Here is an 18,584-nt window from a genome sequence, read left to right on the forward strand (position 1 = left end):
TGTCACATCTATCCTGACTCCAAAGCTCTGTCCAGAAAAAAAAAAAAAAAAAAACATTGTCAACTCTTTCAGTCTTTTCCTTTTGTGAAATATAAATCTATAGTTTGAAAGAATATAGGTATTCTAACAGTGTGTAATTAATTGGTTTTTAGATGTCAAGGTTTGATTTTCCTTTGTCATAAATTTAGTTCTTTTTTAACTCCCAACTTTCTATTTCAAAGTATAATACTGCTTTGATTAATCAATTTATGATGATGTGAATATTTTTTACCACTGTTTCCCTTGTGTTTCTCCTGAAGTTGATATTTGCCTCATTTTTTCTTATTTTGGTATTTTTTTCCCATGTACCCCTCAGCTTTCTTTATTAGAAGTGTCACATCTTTATCAATGTTAGTTTTCAAATATGAAAAAAATATCTTTGGTATGCATCTATTCTTTACTCTCCTTCCTGCTTCTCTCCCAGAAGTTTCCTTCTCAGTATCTCTGCCTGCTTATTCACATCTTGTTCTCTCACTCCAGATCTATGGAACTTCCTTTGTCATTTCTGTCCTTTGCTGGACCTACTTTTCTTTTTTTTTTTTTTTTGGACCTACTTTTCTTATCCCACAGTTTCTTAGTTTATTTCCACTGTCTACTGCAGCGGTCATTTTCCGTTGTTGGATGTATGGTATACAAATATTTCTCTTATTAGAATCTGTAGCTTCTTTTAAAAGCCACCCCACCCAAAGAACAGTTTTGAATTTTGCTGAAAAGGCTATGCCTTTTCATCTTGGAAAAAAAATCCATTAGCCATATCTGTGTGGGTCTACTGCTGGGCTCTCTATTCTGTTCTACTGATTTATGTGTCTATCCCCCTACTAATATTACTTGGTCTTGAATACTATAGCTATATTATAGCCTTACTGTAGACTTGAAATCTAGTAGCATGATTCCTATCACTTTATTTGTTTTAGCTATTCTAATTCCTTTCCATATAAATTTTAAAATAATTTTGTCTTCACCTCCCCAAAACACATCTTGCGGGGATTCTGACAGGAACTGCATTAAACCTGAATATCATTTTAGGATGAACTGACATCTTTGCTATGTTGAATTTTCCAATCCATGAGCATGGAAAGTCTCTTCATATATTAAAGGAATCTTTGATTCCTTTCACCCCTTTATCTTTCATTTCTTCCACTAAATTTTCCCTAAAATTTATGGAGAAAATTTTAAAATATTCAAAAAATTGAATGAATGTTAAAACCAAAAACTCATATCAGTTATCTAGATTTTACTATTAACATTTTGGTATACTTGGTTTTTAAGAGGTTATCAATCTATCTGAATGATGTAATTTGTTGAGCAGTACTTTTCCTGGTTATTTTGGTCTCTCCTTTACTGAAGGTTTTTCTTAAATACCTGTAAATCAAAAATTATCCATTTAATATTTTAAATGTACTACAAAACTGACCAGAAAAGCAATGATTAAGTTTATCTACAGGACAATTGCCCAAGTTTCTTTTGTGAGGAAACCTCCAAAGGTTATTATCTTTTTCTTCTTGGATTGGTAAATTTCTCAAGAGAGAAATATTTACTTTCTTGATTTAGCTTGATGCTCCACCTACTTTTGTTTTTCGCTTTTCTAGGGCACATGAGGGGCAAATTAGCATCTCCTTCAGCAGACATATACGTTTACATTCCTTCAGTCTGCTGAGTTCATTAAACCCTCCAACTGCTTTCTAGTTCTAGAAATTGGGGAAAACCTCTTGTCAGCAGAACCATCTGTCCTTCTTTGTCATTATGTGCTTATACTTTTCTTTTTCTATCTAGTGGGATATGAGTAGGAAGACTGAAAATAATGTTCAGAAAGGCAAAACAAACAAACAAACAAACAAACAAAAAAACCTAAGAGCAGTGAGTGATATCACTGAAGCTATGAAGGGAAAAATTAAGAAAGGAGTGGTCATTGGTGTTAAACATAGAAAAATCAAATCTGACAGCAACTTGCAAAATTGGAGGAATCACTGGTAAAATTTTCTAGAGAAATTCCAGGAGCCGTAGTGGGAAGAAATTAGGATTACAATTCCACAGTTGAATGTGAATGAAGGGAGACATGGGGAAGTAGGCTATAATCCACGCTTTCTAGAAATTAAGCTTTCAAGGCAAGTGAGAGGAGACAGACAGACAACAGGATTGAGGGAAACTGAAGAAGAGATTTAATAAGGATAGTGAACATAAGGGAAGAAAAAAAGCTGGAAGAATATTAGGTTATAATAAGAAAATGATATAATCAATTTAAAATTTCATTGCTAGAGTAGTTCTGGGTCATTGTTATATTCAAGAGTAGCCAGAGGAGTAACTGAATGGCAAGCAGATGAACACTGGAGGCAAAAAAGAAAATAAATTGCTGAGTGCCAGCATATAATGATCCATCCAAGTCTCACCACAGGGTCACAGGAGTAAGTTCCCAATATTTACTGAGCCCTCACTGAAGGCCACACTGTTCACATTTAATCTGTAAACTAACCCCAGGACAGACACCATCCCCATTTGCAAATAAAGCATTAGGTTCAAAGAGATTAAGTGATTTGCCAAAGATTTCATAACTGAATAGCAGAGCTGGTTCAAATTTCGATTTGAAAGCCCATGTACCTTCCAAACATTATATATGCCGTCAACAACTAGGATATTTAGAAATTGATGAAGGAAGAAAGTTTAAATCAGGTGTCAAAACTCTCCAAGAATGAGGGCAAATGAAGACAGGTAAGTGGTAGTATGAATTTCACACAAGGAAGAAATCTTGCTCAGGAGTAAAAAAGGAATGTCTAGATGGGGTGATGATGTGGTAGAAAAAATTATGGCTTCTGTATTCACCACTATGGAAATGTGAGAAAGCTGGAGGTTACTTCTTATGAGCCAGCCACCTGACTAATTTATCCTGCAGATTAAGACGCTTCTTCTTGTATGCTGTCATCGTCTTTGTACATATCCCCATTAAAGCAGTAATATACTGTTGATTTTTTTGTCCTGATAATAAATTAAAGGTCCTTGAGAAAGGGAAAATGATAAGATTAACAGGCATAGTTGTAGTAGATATAGAAACTGTGATAGAAGTGGTAGAAGTAGTAATAGAAGCAGAGTAAAAGTAATAATAGAAGCAGAGTAAAAGCACTACCACTACCAGTGAATGTTTGCCATGTGCTAGGTACCATGATACATAATAAAGAAAAGTCCTGTTGCTATCCAAGGTCACAAAGCTAGCAAGGATTGGAATCCAGGGTGTCTGACTCCACACTTCTTGTTCTTAATGATACTTTTCTATCACCACTTTCAATTTATAGCATGTTTTCTTGGAGGTTAAAGTTCATTTTTTTTTGTTCTTTTTTTTTTTAGTGTTCCCAGAATCTAGCATAATACTGGGAAAATAACTGACTTATTAGCTTTTTAGGAAAAAAGTAAGTAAACAGAAAATACTCAGTTAGTAGTGTCCTTATAAGTGAAAGTCAAGTTTATATAAAGATAAAATGCCCTGAAAAAGAATGGAGTTGTAAGGATGTTTATTTACATTTGATTACACTGGAATCAAGATTGCAGAAGATGTTCACAGGGAGACTAGTGAAAGAAATATCTGGGAGGAGAAAGTACAGAATAGTTAGAAAGTGAACAACCGCAAAGAATGGCTAGGCTGAGACACTTAAGGACTGAGGTTTCCAAGTTCAGTTCTTCCTCTAGCATACAGAGGCATATTTAGGAACTAAGCCTGACATGTTATTACTTCACTTAATCCTCACCAGGGCTATGCTGGTAATAGGAACCACCATCACCTACTGAGCCCGTGTATACTATAGTGGTCTTTCAAGTAGAGCAGTTGTAGTTTGAAATTATGAAGTGATCATTTTTTTTAAACTAAAAGCTCTGTAGATAGAAAGTTATAATAATCTTTTCACTCTTCCTTAATCCTCCTGCCCGCCTCCACTGATTTCTTTTCTACTAAATCATACTTTTTAGAAGACAACTGCTATTGCAGCTTATAATCCAGGTTTTTATTGTTTGAAATAAGTTGCTATTTTTGGACTCAGAAGCACAATTTTATTTTAACTTAATAGTGGGTTGTATGTACATAAAATGGTCTAAATCTGTGCTATTTGAAATGGTAGCTAATAGTCATATCTGATTACTTAGAGTAATATTAAAAATTAAGTTACTCAGTTGGAACAGCCACATTTCTAGTGGTATAGGCACATGTGGTTTAGAAGCTACCATGATATTCAGTGCAGATATACAACAAGATTAACAAACCAACACATAGTATTTAAAATAAATATTAATTTTTTCCCAATAGTACAATGTGGAACATGTGCACTTCCATTCTGTGAGTTTTTGCATGCAACAACTACCTTCTAATTCCTAAATGTCTACAGACAAATCAGGGATAATGGATGCACTTAAAGGATTCCTCCCACATGGCTAGCAAGTTGCCTAATGCATTTGCTTTTTTATTGACTTTTCATTGAACAGAGTTAGTGCGTGTGACTTTGGATAAGTCAAGCTACCTATGAAATGGGGATGAAATACCTGCAATGACTACTTTATAGAAGGTAGTAAAAACCTTAAAAACAGCAATGCATATAAAATTGCTCTGAAAAATGAAATATTCTGTATAATACAAAGTAACAACATCACCATCATTTTGATAGGTCTTATGCCTAAATTCAACAACCTCTCTGAATTTTATTTACATACTCTGTAAAAATATATAAGAAAGGATACTTATGCTTATTCTATTACTAAAAATTAAGACATTCATAAGCTAAACTTATGTACCTAAGGGTATAACAGTAAATTAGAAGTAAAATTGATCTAGAATGTCTTATTTATCTCAACCTAGAGTTAAAGCCATTTCCTATAAGGCAATAGATGCTAAATTTCAAAGCGTAAATGTACTCCCAAAGAACATAACCTTTAATCCAGGCAAATCTTGCTTTAAGCAAACTCGATATTTACACAAAAGATAAAATAAAGGGTGAATATTTGCTTTAAAAAGGAATTCATCATAGGATTATAATGAGTTACTCATGTGCATATAAAATAAGTTTGATCAATATACAATTAGGTAAGTGTCTTTTACTTAAAAATGAAATTAAAGCAAAATATAAATATCACTTTAAAATCAATTAATAAATCATCTATCTCTATTTAAAAACAAATGTCTTAAAAGTGATTGGGAACAAGTTAGAAAAGAAAAAGTTCTGGAACCATTTAGAAAATACATAAAGGGAGTCTCAGTATGCTTATATGTTTTTAAAACTCATAACTTTTTTTCACATTTTAATATTTACACATCTAGAAAAGCAATGGAATAATTGTAAATTTCAAAATTTAATATTATTTTTACTCAGAAATTAGGTCTAATTTCTCTGTTTTAGCTTGATTGAGGCTCTAGGCATTTTTCCTGTAGATCCCTAATTATATTAATAAATATTTGATTTATTGATACTAAATATTTCCTATTAAAAGGAACCTATCATATTTTAGTGCTTGGACTTTAAATACAATAATATGTTTTGTAAAAAATAATTACTATACAGTATTTTTTTTATCATTCCTAAATTTTATTGGTATGTATTTTATAGATTCATCTAAGACCTTCATCAAAATGGTAATCATTTTAATCAACTTTTTTTTGCTTTTTAATTTTATTTTATTTATTTTTTTTAAATTTTTATTGTTGGTTGTTCAAAACATTACATAGTTCTTGACATATCATATTTCACACTTTGATTCAAGTGAGTTATGAACTCCCATTCTTACCCCATATACAGATTGCAGAATCACATCGGTTACACATCCACTGATTTACATATTGCCATACTAGTGTCTGTTGTATTCTGCTGCCTTTCCTATCCTCTGCTATTCCCCCTCGCCTCCCCTCTTCTCCCTCTACCCCATCTACTGTAATTCATTTCTCCCCCTTGATTTTTTTTCCCTTACCCGTCACTTCCTCTTGTATGTAATTTTGTATAACCCTGAGGGTCTCCTTCCATTTCCATGCAATTTCCCATCTCTCTCCCTTTTCCTCCCACCTCTCATCCCTGTTTAATGTTAATCTTCTTCTCATGCTCTTCCTCCCTATTCTGTTCTTAGTTACTCTCCTTATATCAAAGAAGACATTTGGCATTTGTTTTTTAGGGATTGGCTGGCTTCACTTAGCATAATCTGCTCTAATGCCATCCATTTCCCTGCAAATTCTATGATTTTGTCATTTTTTAATGCAGAGTAATACTCCATTGTGTATAAATGCCACATATTTTTTATCCATTCATCTATTGAAGGCCATCTAGGTTGGTTCCACAGTCTTGCTATTGTGAAATGTGCTGCTATGAACATCGATGTAGCCCTGTCCCTGTAGTATGTTCTTTTTAGGTCTTTAGGGAATAGACCGAGAAGGATAATAGCTGGGTCAAATGGTGGTTCCATTCCCAGCTTTCCAAGAAATCTCCATGCTGCTTTCCAAATTGGCTGCACCAATTTGCAGTCCCACCAGCAATGTACAAGTGTACCCTTTTCCCCACATCCTCGCCAGCACTTGTTGTTGTTTGACTTCATAATGGCTGCCAATCTTACTGGAGTGAGATGGTATCTTAGGGTGGTTTTGATTTACATTTCTCTGACTGCTAGAGATGGTGAGCATTTTTTCATGTACTTGTTGATTGATTGTATGTCCTCCTCTGAGAAATGTCTGTTCAGGTCCTTGGCCCATTTGTTGATTGGGTTATTTGTTTTCTTATTGTTTAATTTTTTGAGTTCTTTGTATACTCTGGATATTAGGGCACTATCTGAAGTGTGAGGAGTAAAGATTTGTTCCCAGGGTGTAGGCTCCCTATTTACCTCTCTTATTGTTTCTTTTGCTGAGAAAAAACTTTTTAGTTTGAGTAAATCCCATTTGTTGATTCTAGTTATTAACTCTTGTGCTATGGGTGTCCTATTGAGGAATTTGGAGCCTGATACCACAGTATGTAGATCGTAGCCAACTTTTTCTTCTATCAGACGCCATGTCTCTGATTTGATATCAAGCTCCTTGATCCATTTTGAGTTAACTTTTGTGCATGGCGAGAGAAAGGGATTCAGTTTCATTTTGTTGCATATGGATTTCCAGTTTTCCCAGCACCATTTGTTGAAGATGCTATCCTTCCTCCATTGCATGCTTTTAGCCCCTTTATCAAATACAAGACAGTTGTAATTTTGTGGATTGGTTTCTGTGTCCTCTATTCTGTACCATTGGTCCACCCGCCTGTTTTGGTACCAGTACCATGCTGTTTTTGTTACTATTGCTCTGTAGTATAGTTTGAAGTCTGGTATCGCTATACCGCCTGATTCACACTTCCTGCTTAGCATTGTTTTTGCTATTCTGGGTCTTTTATTTTTCCATATGAATTTCATGATTGCTTTCTCTATTTCTACAAGAAATGCCGTTGGGATTTTGATTGGCACTGCATTAAACCTATAGAGAACTTTTGGTAATATCGCCATTTTGATGATGTTAGTTCTGCCTATCCATGAACAGGGTATATTTTTCCGTCTTCTAAGATCTTCTTCTATTTCTCTCTTTAGGGTTCTGTAGTTTTCATTGTATAAGTCTTTCACCTCTTTTATTAGGTTGATTCCCAAGTATTTTTTTTTTTTTTGAGGATATTGTGAATGGAGTGGTTGTCCTCATTTCCATTTCAGAGGATTTATCGCTGATATACAGGAATGCCTTTGATTTATGCGTGTTGATTTTATATCCTGCCACTTTGCTGAATTCATTTATTAGCTCTAATAGTTTCTTTGTAGACCCTTTTGGGTCTGCTAGGTATAGAATCATGTCACCTGCAAATAGTGATAATTTGAGTTCTTCTTTTCCTATTTTTATGCCTTTAATTTCTTTCGTCTGTCTAATTGCTCTGGCCAGTGTTACTATACAGTATTTTAAAAAATTATTACAATGTTGTTACTTTATTAAAATGATCACATTTTTTATAATTATGATACTTTTTAAGGCTTCCCAATATCTATCCAGAACACATTATCCACCTTTAAAAACAGAACTCCATTTCCAACATGTGTGCAGCAAAGTTGTCTTTTTCTGTTGTTTTTTTATGTGGTGCTGAGGATTGAACCCAGTGCCTTGCATATGGCGAGCACTCTACCACTGAGCCTCAACCACAGCCCCAATTGGGTTAATTTTTTTTTAAATATTTTTTTTAGTTGTCAATGGACCTTTATTTTATTTATTGACATGTGATGCTGAGAGTCAAACCCAGTGCCTCATACATGGTAGGCAAGCACTCTGCCACTGAGCCACAACCCCATCCCCAAGTTCGGTTAATTTTGACATAATCACAAATGTATAGAATATAATTTTAGTATCCAGTGTTCCTTCTATTCCTTTTCTCTTCCCTCCTCCTCCCCGTATTCTACAGGTTATTTGTTTATTTATTTATGTATTTAGTGCTTTATAGATATGCATCAAGGTGGAATTCACTGTGGTATATTAATTAATATATGTACATAGTATAATTTTATCAATTTCATTCTGCATTTCCTCCCTTTTCCTGTCCTTCTCCCCACCCCCAACCCACATCCTCTATACCACTGTTCTCTCTTCTATTTTCATGGGGTCCCACTGCCCCCCCCCCACTTATTTTGCTGGATCTTCCACATATGAGACAAAACATTTGACCCTTAACATGATATTATCCAGTTCCATCCATTTACCAGCAAATGTCATATCTTTGCTATTGTGAATCACACTGTTATAAACATAGGTGTGCCTGTATCACTATAGTATATTGATGTTAGTTCTTTTGGACAAATAGCAAGGAGTGCAATAGCTGGGTTATATGGTGGTTCTATTCCTAATCTTCTGTGGAATCCCCATACTGCTTTCCAAAGTGATTTTACTAATTTGTACTCCATGTGTGTATCCTTTCCCCAACATTCTCACTAGTATTTATTATTTGTATTCTTGATGACTGGCATTCTAATTGGAGTGAGATGAAACTTCAATAAAACATTGTTTTGATTTGCATTTCCGTGATCTCCAGGGATACTGAATATTTTTCATACATTTATTTGCCATTTACATTTTTTATTTTGAGAAGTGTCTGTTTATTTATTTTGCCCAATATTGATTGTTTTTTTTTTTTTAACTTGAGTATATATTTTGGGTATTAAATCTCCTGTTGGAGGAGCAGCTGTCAAAGATTTACTCTTTCTGTAGGCTCTTTATTCATGCTCTTGTTTCCTTGGCTATGCTGAAGCTTTTGAATTTGATACTGTTCCACTTATGATTTGAGGTTTTATCTTGAGCTTTAGGTGCCAGTACATTGGAGAGTTCAGCAGTTGCAAGCTTCTAGCAGTTGCAAGGTTTATGGTCTATTTCCCAGGTCTTTGATCCACTTTGATTTAACTTGTGTACAGGTTAGGTGATATTTAGTATGTGAGTCTGTCTCTGTATCTTCTATTCTGTCCCACTGGTTTTCATGTCTGTTTTGATGCCTATATTTGTTATTCTGTAGCAAAATTTGAGATCAGGTAGTGTGATGCTTCTATTATCAGTCTTCTTGCTCACAATTGCTTTGGCTATTCTGGATCTTTTATTTTTCCAAATGAATTTTAGGACTATTTTTTTCTAATTCTGTGAAGAATGTCATTGTTTTATTTTTCTTTTGAATGGGAATTACATTGAATTTGTATAACGTTTTTGGTAATATGGCCATTTTGACAATATTAATTCTGCCTATCCAAGAACATGGAAGGTCTTTCTATCTTCTTTCCCTTCTGCAGTTTTTTTCTATTGTTTTCATTGTAGAAGTATTTTTAACTCCTTGGTTAGATTTCTTTTTGAAGTAATTGTGAATGGAATTGTTTTCCTGGTTTCTTCCTCAGCAGATTCATTACTGCAGTACAGGAAAGCCAGTGATTTATGAATGTTGACCTTGTATCCTGCTACTTTGCTGAATTTGTTTATCTGCTCTAGAGGTCTTCTGGCAGAGGTTTTTGTGTCTTCTACATATAGGATCAGCAAACAGAGATAATTTGAATTTTTCTTTTTTTACCTGTATCCCTTTAATTTCCTTATTTTACCTGATTCCTTTGGCTAGAGTTTCAAGAACTATATTGAATAAGAGTGATGAGAGTGGACATCCTTTCCTTGTTCTTGATTTCATTTTTCTCTATTCAGTATATTTGCTTTGGGCTTGGTACATATAGCCTTTAAGTTCCTTTCTTCCGTTGTTTCTCCAGTGTTTTTAGCATGAAGGTGTGCTGGATTTTGTCAAAGGCCTTTTCTGTATCTCTTTTGAGTTAATCATATGATTCTTGTACTTAATTCTACTTTTGTGGTGAATTACATTTATTGATTTGCATGTGTTGAACGAAACTTGTATCCCTAGAATGAAACCCACTTGATCGTGGTGTACTACCTTCTTGATATGTTTTTGAATGCAAGTCACTCACATTTTATTAGGGATTGTTGTATCAATGTTCATCAGGGATATTAGTCTGTAGTTTTCTTTTCTTAGTAAGTCTTTGTTTGGTTTTGGTATCAGGATAATACTAGCTTCATATAATTTGGTAGTGTTTCCCTCCCTTTCTATATCATAGAATAATTTGAAGAAAACTGTTAGTTTTTCTTTAAAGGTTTAATAGAATTTAACTGAACAAGTTTTTCTTTAAAGGTCTAGTAGAATTTAACTGAGAATCAATCTGGTCCTCTACTTTCCTTTGTCGGAAGGCTTTTAATTGCTAATCCAATCTCATTGTTTGATACTAGTCTGTTTAGGTTTTGTGTATCTTCCTAGTTAATTTGGGAAGATCACATGTGTCTATAAATTTGTTGATGTTTCCTAGATTTTTCAATTTATTGAAATATAAATTTTCAATATCTTTTCTAATGGCCTTCTGGATTTCAGAAGTGTCTGTGGTGATATCTACTTTTTCATCTCTAATTTTGTTAATTTGATCTTTCTCTTTCTTTTGGTTAGTTTGTCTAGGTATTTATTAATCTTGTTTATCTTTTCGAAGAGCCAAGTCTTTGTTCCACTGATTCCTTGTATTTTTTCCTATTGTTAATTTCATTAATTTTGACTCTATTTTTAGTTATTTCCTGTTTTGTAACATTGTGGTACTAGTTTGTTCTTCCTTTTCTAGGGCCTTGAGGTACAGATTATTATTAGATTATTTATTTGGCATTTTTCTGTTATTTATTTTTTTAAAGTTTTTAAAATGTAAATGAACATAATACCTTTATTTTATTTATTTTTATATGGTGTTGAGGGTCGAACCCAGTGCCTTACACGTGCTCGGCAAGCGCCTTATCACTGAGCCACAATCCCAACCCATTTTTCTGTTATTTAAATGTAGACAATCAATGTTATAACCTTTTCCCTTAAAACTGCCTTCATACTGTGTCAGATAAATTGATATGTTCTACCTCTATTCTCATTATTTCTAAGGATTTTTAAAATTTCTTCTCTCTTCTATAATCCATTTCTCATTTAAAAGAGTATTGCTCCATCTTCCTGTATTAATATGATTTCTATAATTTTTCTTGCTGTTTATGTCTAATTTTATTCCATTTTTATCTGATAAGATGCACAGGGATTTATTTATTTATTTTTTGTATTCACAAAGACTTACATTGTGACTTACAGTTTACTTTTAAAAACTTTCCATGAGTTGCCAAGAAGAAAGTTATATATATATTTTGCATTGTTCACCTTATCAGTCTTTGCATTGTTCACCTTATCAGTTCACCTTATATTCAGTCTGTGGATATCTTTGCTTGTGAGATGAGTGTCTTGCAAACAGCATATACTTCGATATTATTTTTTAACCCATTCTGCCAATCTATGAATTTTGGGTTAACTAGGGAGTTGAGACCATTTATATTCAGTGATTATGGATAGATTTGTTATTTCCTGCCATGTTGATTTATTTGCTATATTTTATATGGTGTTAATTTTCATTTAGCTGCTTTTCTGGAGAGCTTCATCCACTTATATGCTTGGGGGTTTGTTTCTCAGTTCTTTTATGTATAGTGTATCATTAAGTATTTTTTGTAGTGCTGGCTTAGTGATCATAAATTCTTAATTCATAAGTTTATCCTTATCATGGAAAGTTTTTTAATTTATCAATTTTGAAAGAGAGCATTGCTGGATATAGCAATTGTGGCTGGCAATTGTTTTCTTTCAAAAAATGGAATATCTCATTCTAGGCTCTCCTTGATTTTAGGATCTGAGTTGATTAGTCAGAAGTAGGATTATTAGTTTATCTGTAATGTAACCTGACATTTTTTTTTTAAATATTTATTTATTTTTTTAGTTCTCGGTGGACACAACATCTTTGTTTGTATGTGGTGCTGAGGATCGAACCCGGGCCGCACACATGACAGGCGAGCGCGCTACTGCTTGAGCCACATCCCCAGCCCAGTAACCTGACATTTTTCTAGAAGTTTTTAACATTGTTTCCTTATTTTCTATGTTAGGTGGTTTTTATTGTGATGTATCTTGGAGAGGTTTTCTTTTGATTTTGTCTATTTGGAGTTCTATATTCATCCTCCTATAGGTGATGTCCATCTCATTTCTAAGGAAGGTCAGGAAAATGTTCTGCTATTATTTCAATGAAAATAGTTTTAATGCCTGTATCTCTGTGTTCTCTTCTAATCTGATGACTCTCAAAAATATGGCATCTTGATTTGCCAGAGTTCTTGTTGATTCTGCTCATGGTCTTTTCTCCCCCTACTGTATACTGAATATCGAAGTTCATGTGCCCTATCTTCAAAACCTGAAGTTCTGTCTTTGAGGCTTTAAAACCTGTTTTCCATGTAATATAATCTGTTTGTAGACTTTTAATTTGATTCATTGTGTCCTTTATTTCTAAGAGTTCTCATTGGTTTCTTTTCTTCACCTCTATTTCTTTGTTGAAATGGTCTTTTACCTCCTGGATTTGCTCTCTTAAGTTCATTCCTTAGATCTTTTAGCTCACTGAACATTTTATTAATCATTTTTATATTCTTTCTCTGAAATTTCACCCTCTTCCTTATCTATGGGTTCCTTTGTTGGGACACTGTAAATTTGGGTGGAAAGTAGAGACTTGTTTGCTTCTTTCCTCATGTTTTCAGAGGTCTTGGACTTCTGCATCCGTTGAAATGAATTCCTCTTCCTCTTTTAGGCATGCATCCTTTGGTGTGTAGTTATCTTTTTGTTCTTGAGACTTCTCTCTGTTTTTGCAGTATGAGTAGAAAGATGTTCCGGAGTGGAACCTGAGGTTCTCCTTAACTGTTGTGACCTGGTTATTTGTTGGAGATTTATGCTTCCCATATTCTATGTGCTAAAGTATTATTCAAGCTTGAGTGGGGTAGTTTGTGCATGAAGTAAGGTTTGCTTAAACTTGGCTGAATTGTGAGGAGCAGCAGGATCTCTACCCTGTGAACTTTAGTATCCCATCAGTTCCTAGCACCTCTGAGGAAATGGGTGAGGAAGAAATAGAAATAATGGTAGCTACCAATTTACAGTCTTAAAAATAAATGTCCAGTGTCTACTATGACATCTGTTACACTAACTGCCACCTGAACAGGGACAGTGGGGTCAACATTTAATATCAGCACCAACAATATAATGGGAATTATTATAAAATATCACTATATAGAAACTACCCAAACTTTTATTGCCCTGTTCCATTCTTCTCATATTCTGAGCTGAAAGCTTTTGGTAAGGTGAGCTTTTTCATATCAAATACTATGCTGGGTATTGTTCTACTAACTCTAAAACATCCTTTACCCATTTCAGGAGGTTGTGAGTTTTGACTGGTCATTTCTAGACTGCTTCATACCAGTCTTTGGTAACTGTGGGATTAGCCATCTAACCATATGAATCAAGAACTAAAAACTTTTAAAGGTTTGTGAGACTGCAGTATATTTTGCCATATTTATTAAAATCTATTTAAAGAATAAAATTTTAACAAGTGAAATTATTTTATTTATGCCTATAGGGAATTTTACAAAGCAAGACAGATACTGCCTTAGAGGAACATCAACAGAATAAAAATAGAAGCCATTGATTTACTAATAAATTAGGAGTTTGAAAATATTGGGGAGTTTAATGACTATTTCTCTCCATTCTTACAGGTTCTTTGTTACATGCCCAAAGGTAATCTTTAGTAAAGTTTAAACAAAACCACACTTAACCATTGTATTCCCCTATACTGTTATGCAGGCATCAAGAAGGAGTGTCTTGAAGACAACTAGTTCACAGAACACTAGAAATGAGATCATTTGTGATCTGGATTACCATTCTAAGTAGAATATGTCTTATCTCTTTTGATTATTGCTCATTATCACATAGAAATGATGTAAGATGATAAAAAGAAATTGAAAAATAAATATTTTCAAGCAACTCAGAATATGTAGACTAAAGGGACATAACAAGATATGACATGAAGTCATGGAGCTTATGATCCTTAATTTAACTGAGTTGTAACAGAAAAATACAGAGCTGGTTTTGAGTTCTTTATCACTTAGTAGTCATATGACACATAACAGTGGCAGAGCTACTTCAAATTTTGGTTTTCTCATATTCAAAGCAGGGTCCATACCCATCCCCACTTACTTTGCAGTACTTATGGGAATATAGAATGAAATTACCTCTACTTGAAAGAATTAGTAATATAACTATATTAAGGATCATTCTTTCATAATACTCATCGTGGCTTTCCTGACATATCCACAGAAAACATATCTGGAAAACAACAAAAAGTACTCCTATGCCTCTCTACCTCAATAAAATAAAAATCAACTTGTAATCCCATCATTTAGAGATGATCACTTTTATTACTAATTTCTTGTGGGGTCTATCCTGTAACTTCTGTGAGTTAGTTAGAAGCAAGTTATTTAACCTTTCTGAGCCTTAAGTTCTCAGGCAGTGAATTAGACAGCCTCTACGATCCATTCTAGCTCTAGTACTTGCTTCTTCTATCACTTGCATTCAACAAATATTTAGCTGGTTCCTTCCAGCGCTGGCCAGCAGAACTTGATCATCCTAACCTGAGAGCCTGTGATTTGATATGTAAGACAGTGTGCTGTATATTGTGTAACTCAAAGTAGAACAAGAGAGTCTCCTTGCCAAGTTCACTGGAACAAAGCATGTTTATTATAATTATATTCCAGAGAATAATGTGATCAATACTATAATTGAGTTCAAATAAAAACCCCAAGGAAGAATATACAAGGCATAGAGAATTACTAGCCCAAATTAAATTTTGGAGAAAACACCAAAGATTCCTTCTTCAAGGAGGTCATGGCAGATACTATTAATATCTCCCCCGATGCCCTGGAACTGCCTACTTCCAAATTTCTGAATAGGTTAATAAACTTAATCATTGTATTTAAACCATTATTTTTAGAATATCCTGTGACTTTTTTCTGAAAGCACTCTATAAACAGTTATCTTTACCATTTTTTAATTCAAATTGCCTGAAATTGTTATATCTTCACAAATTTTTTTTGAAGACATCTAAAATTTTGTAACACAAATTTAAACATTTGCAAAGAATTTAATCTTCTATCAATTATATATTGATTTTTTAAATAAAACCACCATGCCATTCTTAAATATATACAGTGGAATCTAATAATCACTGTAATTTGATATCTATAATCATGATCACACTTTTTTTAAAGCTGAAAATTCTACTTGGTTAATTTTTCTCCTTACATATGTATTTCCAGTTCTGTCCTAAAATATATTTGTATGTGCGCACGTGCGTACACATATATTTTAGCAGGGGTACAGACAGTTTAACCCAGGGACGCTTAACCACTGAATCATGTCCTTTTCATTTTTTGAGACAGGGCCTGGCTGGGTTGCTTAGAGCCTCTTTAAGTTGCTGAGGCTGGCTTTGAATTTGTGTCTCTTGTCTTAGCACTCAAGTCATTAGGATTAGAGGCGTGCATTAGCATGGCCAGTTATCTTAATACATTTTTATGCTCTAAACCCTTTTATTAGTTACCCTATCAAACTCTTCTGCAACAAAAATTATGTGTATACAAAAACACACATATTTTTAAATTTCTTTGACTAGATCAATTCAGTTAAAAAACTTATTTCAAAATTTGGATGGATCAGTTGGTCAATGACAATAACAATTATGGGTAGATCATAACAGTTATTTAAGGTCTGAAACAATCATCAACCATATTTAATTATTAAGCAAGCATAATTAAATTTTGCAATATTAAAACTAAAAAACTAAAATTATTAGAAAGTTACCATGTGTTCTTTCCAAAATTAGTTCATGTATACTGATTAATATTATATTTAACATCAATTCTATTCATATTTTTTATAGATCTGAGTACTAAGAAACCCTATTCATACAAACTGACCCAATAATCTCTTCCTTTTGTATTGCCTTAAAAAATTATTTCAAATTTTTTTTTTCAATGCTGGGGATGAAAACCAGGAACTCACACATGGCAAGTGCTTTACCACTGAGCCCCAGCCCCAGATACATTTTCCTTTTGTTTCTAAATCAAAATATATTCTGGTATCTTTAGACCTCTGGACCATTATAGTAGGCAGGTTCAAAGAGTAAAGAAGTAAGGGAAAAACCAGTTACTTATTCTTTCATCTCAGTAGTTGAGGGGTTTGATGCTACTCAGTGTCATGAAAATTCAAATGTTTTCAGATAGTGCATATATTTCAATAATGCATAAATTTCAAACTCTATCACAAATAAAATATTTAAAAATATTTAAATTTTGTCATGGATTTCATTTAAATTGTGCTTACACTATTGTCATTGGTATATGATTATTTACTCTTTTTAAAGATAGACACAAATTAAGCCACATTTACTGGGAATAGCTGCCAATTTCCCCCCCAAAATAAGTAGAACAGTCCAACTAGGTTTTGTAAATACAATGAATACTCACTCATGGTGATGAGAATCTGGGGAAAAGTGAACCATCCTCTTGTTACTGACTGGATTAGGTGTGGGTACCTGAAGGGAGATTTAAAAAAAAACAAACAAAAATAAATTAGTCTCAGGTTGGGTTGTAAAAAGACAGTGTATAATAGGGACAAATCCATTTGAGAGTACCACTCTGAAAAGGAGAATATGACATTAATTTCTTTGATTAAGACAAAATGGTATGTAAGAAAAGTATAATTTAATTCATGTGAGAATTTTTTGTTTGTTTTTTTGGTTATTGTAGTTCCTCTGCTCAAATTTTAAAAGTGTATTTACAACAGTATAAACATCCTTTGTAAGAAACAGACCAGTGCTAAGTGTAGTGGTGCATATCTGTAATTCAAGTGGCTGGGAAGGCTGAGACAGGAGGATCACAAACTCAGACTCAGCAAGGCTCTAAGCAACTTAGTGAGACCTTGTCTCAAAATAAAGAAAAGAAAATGGGCTGGGAATGTAATTCAGTGGTAAAGATCCCTGGGTTGAATTTCCAGTATACACATACAAACAAAAAGAGAGTGAGTGAGAGCAGGAGAGAGAAAGGGACTAGTGACTGTTTCTAAATACTGTCAAACTGGGCATACATTTGATTATATATCAACAAAGAGATCAGTGTTGAGCAATTATTTTCAAGGACCAGTGCTTTTGTAGGTGTATATAATGTACACATTTAAATGCACACAAAAACTTAGATCAAGAAAGTAATGAGTAGTCTTTTTTATAATTTTCTCACAGTTAGAAATCATATATGTGTTTACATAGAACAAAATGTACTTTTACCTAGAAGAATAACATTTTACTCCTTTGTTTCTAAATAAAATTGGAGATCTAATAAAGAAAATATTAAATGTTTTCTTGATGATGTCAGGTACTCCCATTTTTAAAGAATTTCACAACTTTCCCAACTTACAGAGGTTCTCAAATGGCACAAAAAAACAGGACTATGCATGAATAAATGTGACAAGTCATACACTTGCAGCAAAAGATTTTAAATTATGCTCCACAAAGAGAAACAAAGATAACTTTTTCATTATCACAGTGTCATTTACATAGAAGAGAATTTTCAAAAAGGCATAATGAGGTGGTAGAGTACCTCCGAAACACACTAATAATTTTTAAAAATGTATTTTTTCTTATATTGCTTGGGTAACAAGGATACCAACATATACTCTGAAATTCCAATGCAAATATTGCAAATGTACATAGAGGATAACATGAATAAACCTATAGTTGGAGCACTACAGGTAAACATGTGGCTCCACTCCAGGACCACAGCCTGCGTTCATTTCAGAATGCGGTTTTCATGCTATTCCACTGGGTATCCCTGGAATACAGTAATCCATTTTCTACACTGTGGCTATGAGAAAAGCCGACTGTGCCTATGTCATGCTTTGTTAGAGGTTCATGATCACATTATCTCATGGTGGACCTGACACTTTTATTCAGTTTACAGTATGTTCTATGTACAGGCAACTTATTTCCTTTGCCAGGGCTGCTGACAACCTTTTCCACACTATATTAATCTTGTTTACTGACTTTATCTTGGTACAAATATCAGAAAACTGAACTTTTTATCTCAGAGAAAAAATAAA

At 33.6% G+C, this 18,584-nt stretch overlaps 1 protein-coding gene across 2 annotated transcripts in view; it reads right to left on the minus strand.

Annotated features, from left to right (window-relative positions):
- The window catches only part of Gpatch2 (G-patch domain containing 2), a 185,760-nt gene that overhangs the window by 54,239 nt on the left and 112,937 nt on the right, over nucleotides 1-18,584 (minus strand). For both annotated transcript variants that reach the window (XM_046438410.2, XM_058577056.1), the window contains exon 6: nucleotides 16,958-17,025. In XM_046438410.2, the coding sequence (XP_046294366.1) occupies nucleotides 16,958-17,025 (68 nt within the window). The remainder of the gene's footprint in view (nucleotides 1-16,957; nucleotides 17,026-18,584) is intronic.

The sequence above is a fragment of the Marmota monax genome, unplaced genomic scaffold, assembly GCF_021218885.2.
Source record: "Marmota monax isolate L192 unplaced genomic scaffold, Marmota_monax_Labrador192_F-V1.1 WCK01_AAM20220418_F8-fsc00118, whole genome shotgun sequence".
Lineage (NCBI taxonomy): Eukaryota > Metazoa > Chordata > Mammalia > Rodentia > Sciuridae > Marmota > Marmota monax.